Here is a 10026-nt window from a genome sequence, read left to right on the forward strand (position 1 = left end):
TAATCAGTTCCCCCTTTCCAACCCACTCACCCTCCATTCTCCCAGCATCGTCCCTCACACCCTTGGTCCTGAAGGTATCATCCACTCTGGATTCCCTGTACCTCCAACCCTCATATGCACCAGTGTACAGCCTCTGTCCTATCCAGCCCTGCAAGGTAGAATTCGGATCATGGTAGTTGGGGGGAGGAAGCATCCAGGATCCGGGGGAAAGCTGTGTTCTTCATCGAAAAGGAGTGAAACACCAAAAATATCCACTCAAGAGAATAAGTCAGTTTAGCTTGTTGGCTTCGGGAGAGAAAAGAGGAGCCTGAGCTAACCAAACCGATCATGCATTCCTGGAGACAGTGGTAGAATTCTCTACTTCAACGATGGAGACTCAGGTTAGAGCCCCAGCCTCTGCATCTCATGCACAGCCACCAATGGAGCAAGCCTGGGGTGCTCAGCTAGGTGACCAGATGTCCCGATTTTTAACAAATTTTCCCACATCCTGCAGTATTTTTTTAAAGTCCCAATTTTTGGAAAGAATACACAAGCTAGAGCATACGGTTTTCGGCTGCCATGTGGGTATTTCGCCAGGATATGAGTTTTATCAATGGCGTCCCGCTGGTGTTCCGCTTTACCAATGTTAAAATCTGGTCACCTTATGACAGATTTCAGCAAAAATCCTAAATTAAGATGAACCAGGGGAAAAAAAATTGGTGAGTTAGTTCCAAAAACTAGTCACTGAAAGCAGTATGGATCACAACAGCTAGATCTGCAACCATTACTGGGAACAGAGCAAGACCAGGCAGCAATCCAGCCCATTGCGTGGTGTCACCAGTCAGGGTTGACTCAACAGCACAAAATCACACAACAAAAAAGACAAAGAGAGTTTATTGATTACTTAGGAAAGAGGCATTCCATACCACGAAACTCTTCAAGGAACAAGACAGGTGTGATAATAAAGGGACTTATGAGGTCATAAATTCCCTCAGGTATAGGAAATGGGATCAAATCAAACCAAACCAAACTCACTTCCAGCAAGTCAATGCTGACTCCTAACAGCCCTACAAGACAGGGTTGAACCGCCCCTGGGGGTTTCCAAGACTCTTTATGGGAATAAAAGTCTCATCTTTTTCCTGCAGAGCAGTGGTGGTTCCCAACTGCTGACCTGGTGGTGAGTAGTGAAATGCATCATAATCCATCACACCACCAGGGTTTCTAGGAAGTGGGACAGATGACATTTTTCAAGAGTAAGGGGCTCAAAGGTCCCTGGTCTAGAGGTGGGAATGTGCTGCCTCCAGGAAACTTTTCTGAGCCTGAGCCTGGGCCTGCAGGGCAAAAGGCGGCTCCAAAGCAGAGTTCTGGGCCTTTCCTCGAATTCCAGGGCCACTCTGTGTTCCTAGCCCCTACCTTGAGCAGCGTGACCCACATGAGGCTGTGTATGTGCATTTGTGAGCTCCCTGAACTATGGAGCAAAAGTAAAGATAATTTAAAAAAATAAAAGGCTAGGGGGCTCAGAAAATAATTTAGCCTGTTTTTATGATCTTGTCACGGGTCCAAGTAGTGACTGATTTGTCACTAAAAATGCAATCACCAAATGTCTCTGTTGGGAAATCAGGCTGTTTCTTAAAGAGGATGATAAACCTTTATCAACTCCTGATCAGTTGAGCTCCCCCTCAGTCAAAGGGAAGTTAGTTTCCTTAATTCAACCCACTGTAGAGATAAAACAAATATATATATGTATATATCTATAAATCAAAGAAGGATGGAAATGTTAGTCCTCCAATTTCTACTCTCAAAGTGCTTCCTTTTTCTCCACCTTCATTCTGGGTACTCTTAAAAATCCTCCATTTATCCATAAACACAAACACCTCCTTCCTGTATACCATATGCTATCCATAAAACAAAAGTTAAGCCTAGCACCATTGAAAGATTCTTTTCAAAGCAAGGGATAAAGGTAATTTTTGCAAACATATGTATAGAGGTCTAGAGGGATAAGGGAAATCCTCGGGTTGTACAAACTGTTAAGTGTTGGTCTGTTAATCAAAAATGTGGCATTTAGACGCACCTCAGACGAAAGGCCTGGCAGTCTGCTTCCAAAAGGACACAGAGCCATGAAAACCCTGAAGGGCACAGATCCACTTGGAAACACCAGGGTGCACCTGGAGTACGAACAAACTAGGCAACTCGTTTAATTTGGGGGTTGGTTGTTTTTTAAATGGGGATATAAACAATCTGCTTCCCAAAAGGTCACCGCTTTGAAAGCCATATGAAAGGGTACAGTTCTATTCTGCAACATGTGGGCACCATGAGCCAGAACTGGCTGGATACCAATTAGCTATGGGGAGACAGCTTGAAGAGATAAACACTCGCTATCATGTTGCCAAGTCCGGCTCACAGCAACTGCATCGGGCAGAACATAACTGGCCCATAGTTTCCACAGCTGTAAATCTTTCCAGAAGCAGACTGCCACATCTTCCTCCCGCTGAGCAACTGGTGGGCTCAAATAACTGACCTGTCAGTTATCAGGTGAGCACTAACCCAGAGTCACCAAGGACCCTAAAATTATAAAAACCAAATGTATATTAAATGAGCACTGAAAATCTTTTTTACATCTCTCTGTATATTCTAATGATTGCCAACAAAGATCATGTACTTTACTGGTTTCATTAAATACAATTTTGAATTTTACATAAATAATTTTTATGATACAAATAATGCGTCATTATTCTACAATCCCTTTATAAACATTTCATGCAATTTTAAATGAATTCTACGAGTATCTTTGTTGATAATGGGGAAAAAGGAAAGCTCCTAATGATGTAGCTATTATTCAAAATATTTCAAATAATATTATTAAGTAAATTCTTCATTTCTGTTCTGAAAAGAACTTCACTCCTAACCTAAACACTGGACAATGGAAGTTTTATTATGTATCTATGTAAATTATCAGTCCCGCCAAAAAAATCATTTTCTTTAATCAAACAGAAAAACAAATACAAACAAGTTGGATTTTCAGATTTACCATAGAAGTTACAACTATAAACTTATTTCTCTTCCCAAAGCATTGAAAGAACCAATTGTAAAGTTGTTCTTGCCATAAAAATGCTAATCAAAACATTTTCAAATTAATTCCAAGTTAATCAAAACATTTTTCTAAAAATTCCTGAATACTTCCTAGTATACTAGAGATTTAATAAGAAAAAGAAACACAAGTCTCACAAGTATTCAAAGACAATTCTTAATCCTTTTTACAAGCAAAAAATAAAATCAATCCGATGATAATTTTTCAGCATCACATTTTAGGAAAAAATATTTTGATTCAGTTTTTGGGTGGTCAAAGTAATGAAATAAAATAAACAAAAAGCTCCATGATTTTCCTTCCTTTGCTCACTTTTCACACTGAACAAACACATTTAGAATATTCTAACCATAAATTGTGTTAAGCAACAAAATTTTGTGGTTGTCATCATGGGTCAACAGATTTCTCTTTACTTTATTGGCAAAAATTACATTACCACAAAATAAGATGAGTGTGGGGTTAGTTAACTTGAGCTACTGGTCCCGGCTGTACAATAAGGCTAAATTGATCCTTTGATCTTGGATCCCATCAATTAACTTCCATCTATTGTAGGGTCACCAGCAACATGCAAATCCTTCTGGTCAATGCTTCCTCAGTCACCAGGGGAGGCAGTCAAATGTGCTGCTGGATCAGCACAAATCCACCCCCATCAGGTCTAGTTAGCAACTATACTACACGCAAACCAAGTAAAAGCTGTCATCCTCAGAGAGAGCATCAATCATATACCAAAATAGATCATCTAAGACTGTAAATGTCACTTCAAATGCTAAATTGTAGATATATAAGACGTTTTAAAATCCAGATACATTCATATCACATCAATATTTATCCACTGAGTTTAAAAATACCACCGCATAAACTGGTGAGTCCTATTGGTAAGACAGACAATATGATGGCAGTAACATTCTTTTTTTCAAATATCTAAAAAGATCATCACTATGCCTTAACTTCTTAGCTTTAATAACCCATGTACTTACTTTTACTTTTATGTAGTAACTGTACCAGACACAAATCTGTTTCTTTTATTACTTACCGGAAATAAGCAGACCCAATTACCTTTCCACCTCAATTTCTCTTGACTACAACCCTTCCCCATACTATGTGACCTGAGGCAACGGAATTAGCACTTCAATCCATGAGGTGTTACCTTCCTAGAGATTGCGGATTCCTGAGACAAGCATGGCGGCTGCTAGTGCTTCCCACCTGTAATCTATTACAGAGCATAAATCACCAAGCTCTCTGGTATTAAGATGTGGTGGCACAGCTGATTACACATTTGGGCTGCTAATGACAAGATGAAAGAATGCATTCTGACCCAGGAAAAATTTACAAAGTCAGAAACCCTATTTAAGGTTGCCAAACCAACCTGGGTGCTCTGAGTACATGGTATTAATTTGCTCACAGATGGCCTCTCCTAAACACTGGACCCTACGTTCCCAAACGGAGCTGATCATTGGAATCACCTTGGGGATCTGGTGAAATTGGAGATCCCAGGCTCTTCCTCAGAGATTCTTAATCATTAGGCTGCAACTGGAGCCCACAGATAAGGGGTTTCACCGGATCCTCAGATGACTCCAACGATCAAGCAGCCAAGCTTGGGAACCTGGGCTCTAGACTATAAAACTCTATGGGGGCCTAAAGCAGGGTTCCTTGGTGAAGGGGTTTGTGCTTAACTTTAACCTAAAAGTAGGCAGTAGGAATCCCCCGGTGATGTGCTCAGATCATTACAGCCAAAACACAAGGGACCCTGTAACATATGAAGTCTCCATAAGTGTGAACCAAATAAATGGCAACTTTCTTTAGGCACTCAGCAGATAAACGCCAGACACAGCAACTTGCCAAACAGTGAGTGAAAAAACGAGAAAATGACCTTTGAATCTCTTCTCCCCGTATCAGTAACCCCAAAACCAAACGTATGCCACCGAGTGGATTCTGACTCAGAGGCTCCATAGGCGTCTGAGAGCGAAAACCTTCGCTGGAGCAGACACCCTCATCTTGCCAGCACAGAGCAGCTAGTGGGTCAGCAATTAGTGCAAACATAGTCACTATTTTTTGTATTCATCTTTTGACCCAAGATGCATCCTTCCTTTTCCTATTTTCATGGGTCTCCGTCGGAGGAAACAGCTTGGATTACGTCCAGCTCTTTCTCCAAAAGAAATAGCCCCTACAACACAAAGTGAATGAAGTATATGTTTAATCAAGAAAAATCTCAAAATGCCACCCTAAATTAAGCATGGTCTCCTTACAAAACCTAAGAAGCTACCCATTGTAACACCTGGCTACATTATTTTTCTGTGCATGGTTTTTAATTTACACTGAGACAAGAATACTTCCCAATATAGCTGGTGTTAAGAAGGATGCCTGCCTGGAGATATGGAGGCGGGAACAAGAAAAAAAAGACCAGGGTGAAGAAACAATTTAGCACATTTCCACCTTTATCCCAAGAGAATTTAAATAGGGAAGGAGGGGGAGGAATTGAGGCAGAACCTGTAATTCAGAATAAGCCATGCAGAAAACAACACGATGCTGAATTTACAAATTGTGCGTTTTATCCTACCATTCTTTCAAGTAATTTTTTCCCTTAAACTGAGAATCTTTTATCACCGAGCAGCTGGATCTCATCCCACCCTGTATCCACGCTCGCCTCCACCACCCCATACATGCATACATACACTCACACACGCGAGCGTCACCACCGAATCCTGTGCCAAACCAACACGGGAAAATTAAACCAAAAGGTTCATTTTCCTAATTCTTTCGGGAAAGCAGGCGCACTCGTTCCCCGCCGCCCTCAAGGAAATAACCAATGTAACAGGACTTGGGGTGGGCGGGAGGGATGGCTCTCTATCACGCAGCTTCACAAGCTCCAAAGGGAGAAAAATGACAATAACTTCTAGTATCCCCGCCGTTAGACCTAACGCCCCCCCCGCCTCAGGCATTTACATGAACAGAAAACCTAAGGACTTTACTTTGCTGTTGCAGCAACAGCGCCCCTTAAAAATCCTCCACAGCTTGGGGGCGGGGGGGACCTATCATTCCGTCCTCGTCCCCCCTACATGGGAGAGCAGCATTTTAGCAAACAGAAAATGCCCCTCTCCGCCTCCCGCGCCGCCCCAGCCCCGACCAGCCGGCCGGCTGCGAGCGCGGGGGCGGCGGGGGGCAGAAGCCAGGAGGCGGGGACCCCGCGCACGCACCGCGCCGGGGCCGGATTCCCGGCTTGCAACAATGTTGCAAAGCTCCCGTTTCCTCCGGCCCCACGATTCCCACCCACTCCGCCGCCCGGCTAGCGTCGCCCCGGCCGGGTCCCCGCGGTGGCCGGGCCGCCGGCGGCCGGGGTCCTCCGCACGCCGCTCACCGCCCAGGCCCGGGGCCGCGTCGCACCTGAATGTAGTTGTTCTCGCAGTAGTCGGCCACCCGCTCCAGGTTCGTGTAGCTGTCGAAGAGGGCCCGGCGGCCCCCCGGGATTTCCTCCTCCAGCAGCATCTGCAGCTCCGCCATCTTCACATCCTCCTCTTCCACCTCGTACAGACCGCGGGGGTAGCGGGCCGCACGGCCAGGGAGAGCCGAGACTGGGAGAGGAGGAGCGCGGAACACCCCCCGCCCGCGACAGGGGAGGGGGCGGCGAGGACGGGGGCGGGGCGCGAGCCGACGGGCGGCGAGGACGGTCACCGCGGCGACGGCGGCGGGGCACGCGCACGCGCACGCGCGCTCCCTCCCCTCCGCCCCCGGGCTCCCGAAAAAGATTCCCACCCTCCGCCGCACAGCCCGCCCCTCCCCCACTTCCGGCGTCTCCTAGCGACGGCGGGGCGGGAGCCGGGTGGCGAGCGGGAGCCCGGGCGCGGTTAACCCTGCGGCCCTCGCCGGTTGTGCGCCGGCGGGGGTCCCCCGGGCGGCCCTTGTGGGCTGGGCGAGGAGGCGCCCCTCAGTTCGGCCGCCTTCCTGAAGGTTCTTTCGGGGGCTTTCGGCGTGTCTCCTTTAGCGCCGAATCCATGTGGAGGTCTTCGACCCCAGGAACCTCGCTCGAGGTTTTTCTCTGCTCCCGATTGGAGGCCAGAGTCCAACCTCCGGGGAAGATCCCATCTGCCGGGAATCAAGCTCCCCAAACTTCCATGCTGCGGTCAGTGCCGCCTCAGAAAGGACGTTCCACTCTCTTAACCCCAAGTCCCGGCCACTCCGTGGTGTTGCATTGTGTGTCCAGAGGCCGGCCCTCTGGAGCGCAGCTTGGGGGGTTGCCTCCTCCAGCGATCCGCCTGCGCGCCAATGACCCGTGCTGGCGTTTCTCTGCTGTCCAGTTCAGGATCTCAAGTTCTAAAAGCGGGTCTGCTGGTACTGGTTTCGTACCTCCCAGGGCTCTTCAACGGACAGAATCAAACGTTTGCACCCTGAAAAGGGTAAAATCGAGTGTGCATCATTTTCATTTTGCACGGTTCATACATTGTTCTTCCCCAAATAACCGACTTCCTTGTACGTTTTTCTTAAGCACCCCTCTGTGTCATTCTTCAACGCAAACTTCGGACAACTATTGTGATACTAAGCCCAGGACTTTGACTGGGCCCGTGAAAGACAAGGCTGGCTCCCGGTGCACCCTTGAACATTTGTAGTTTCCTGCAGGAACCACTCGTTTTAACTCTTGGTCTTGCTCTGATGATCACTAATTTATATCTGTTGTGTTGTTTTTTGTGGTCATGAGAAAACTATATTAAAATTTGTTTTTTAAATTGTTGGATAACATTTTACCAAAAGGTTGGAGCAACCCCATTTTTTGCATTGCCTTATGATACAAACATTACCACTTTGTGGGAGTTTTCACTTTAGAATAAACGTTGTTCTATACCAACTAGGTTTTTTCTTAAACACTTTATAAACAATATCTATTCATGGTTCTTAAACGAGAGTATCAGGAACCTGTTGCAAACTTTTCTTTCTGATTAAATTCAGTACTTAAAAATACTGCTAAGAATTTGAGTTAAATCGCCCAATTCTACTACACGTATCCCCACCTAGCATCCTTTCAAGAAGCCAACAGCAACAACAAATGTGGTGATGGAGTCAATTCTGTGTACAGTAAAATGAAACACTGCCTGATCCTGCACCATCCTCACAATTGTTATGCCTGAACACACTGCTGCAGATACTATGTCCCTCCATCTGGTCAAGGGGCATCTTCCTCTTTTTCCGCTGCCCCTGTGCTTTACCAAAATACTATGCCCTTGTCCAGCGACTGGCCTCTTCTAGTAACATGTCCAAAGTAGATGAGACAAAGTCTTGCCATCTTCCTTCTAAGGAGCACTCTGTCTGTGCTTCTTCTAGGGCAGATTTTTTTTGTTTTTAGCACTCTGTGGTTCTTTCAGTATTCTTTGCAGCACCATAATTCAAATGCATCAATTATTCAGTCTTATTCAATGGCCAAGTTTGAGATGCATGTGAGATGACTGAAAATACCATGGCTAGGGCCACGGGTACCTTAGTCCTCAAAGTAACAGCCTTGAGTTTCAATATTTTAAAGAGGTCCTGTTTACAGCAGATGTAGCCCATGTAAAGCATCCTTTGATCTGTTGCTTCCATAAGCATTGATGTGGATCCAAGCAAGATGAAATCTCTGACAAACTCAAGTCTTTATGTATCATGATGGTTCATTTTACCAATTGGTCTAGTTGTCAGGATTTTTCTTTTCTGTACATAAAGTTGTAATCCATATTTCTAGTTGCAATCCTTGATCTTCATCAGCAAATGCTTCAAGTCTTCACTTTCAGCAAGCAAAGCTGTGTCATTTGCATACTGAAGGTTGTTAATAAGCTTCTTTCTCCAATCTTGATGGCATATTCTTTTTCATATAGTCCAGCTCCTCTGATTATTTGCTCAGCATAAAGGTTGGATAAACATGGCAAGAAGATACAACCCTGACACACACCTTTCCGGATATAAACCATACAGTATGTCTTTGTTCTGTTAATAGTATAACTGCCTCTTGACCCATGTACAAGGTCTGCATACAATGAAGTATTCTGGGATTCTCATACTTCTCAAGGCTAGCCATAGTAGGTTACGGTCCACACAGTTGAATGCTTTCACATAGTCATAAAACATAAGTAAATATCTTTCTAGAGTTCTCTGCATTCAGCCAAGATCCATTTGATGGTAGTGATGAGATCCCTTGTTCCATATCCTCTTCTGAATCCAGTCTGAGCCTGTGGCAGCTTGCGTCCAATGAATTGCAACTGATCATTGTTAAATGATCAATGATATTGTTCTATAATGTGCACAATCTGTTGGGTCACCTTTCTTAGGGATGGAAGCAAAATAGGGATCTTTCCAGTCATTTGGCCAAGTAGAAGTTATATAAATTTATCGATATAGATGAGTGCTGCTAGTGTTTCATCAGCTTATTGAGATATTTCCATGGTATTCCATCAATTCCTGGACCCTTGTTTTTGGCTAATGCAGTGCAGCTTGAACTTCTTGCTTCAGTCCCACTGGTTCTTGCTCATGTGCTGCCTCCTGAAATGATGAAATGGTGACTGATTCTTTGTGGGGCAATGACTCTGTAATCTTCCCATCTTCTTTTGATGCCTCCTGCATCATTCAATATTTTGTCCATAGACTCTCTCATGATTGCAACATTAGGCTTGACTTTTTTCTGCTTCACGTGTCCTTCCTTTCTTGGTTTTCTAACTCGAGATCTTCGAACATTTCATTATAATACTTTGTCTTCTCAAGCTACCCTTTGAAGTTTTCTCTTTGATTTCATCATCGCTCCCATTTGCTTTAGCTACTCTATGATTAAGAGCAAGTTTCAAAGTCTCTTCTGACATCTACTTTGATCTTTCATTCTTTCCTGTCTTTTGGGTGACTTTTTTATTTCTTCATGATGTTCTTGATATCAACCCACAGCTCACCAGGTCTGTCATAGTGTTCAATACATCAAATCTGTTCTTGAAATGGTCTTAAAATTCAGACAGGAT

The 10026-nt window shown here is 44.6% G+C and overlaps 1 protein-coding gene across 6 annotated transcripts in view; it reads right to left on the minus strand.

Annotated features, from left to right (window-relative positions):
- The window catches only part of ABI2 (abl interactor 2), a 110673-nt gene extending 103908 nt beyond the window's left edge, over positions 1–6765 (minus strand). For 3 of the 6 annotated variants that reach the window (XM_075530255.1, XM_075530253.1, XM_075530254.1), the window contains exon 1: positions 6446–6762. In XM_075530255.1, coding sequence (XP_075386370.1) covers positions 6446–6562 — 117 coding nt within the window. In that variant the 5' untranslated portion in view covers positions 6563–6762. Of the gene's footprint in view, positions 1–6445 lie in introns of all 6 variants that reach the window. The other 3 variants (XM_075530258.1, XM_075530257.1, XM_075530256.1) reach the window with 2 other exon arrangements.
- Positions 6766–10026: the final 3261 nt, after the last annotated feature.

The sequence above is a fragment of the Tenrec ecaudatus genome, chromosome 13, assembly GCF_050624435.1.
Source record: "Tenrec ecaudatus isolate mTenEca1 chromosome 13, mTenEca1.hap1, whole genome shotgun sequence".
NCBI classification, from domain to species: Eukaryota; Metazoa; Chordata; class Mammalia; order Afrosoricida; family Tenrecidae; genus Tenrec; species Tenrec ecaudatus.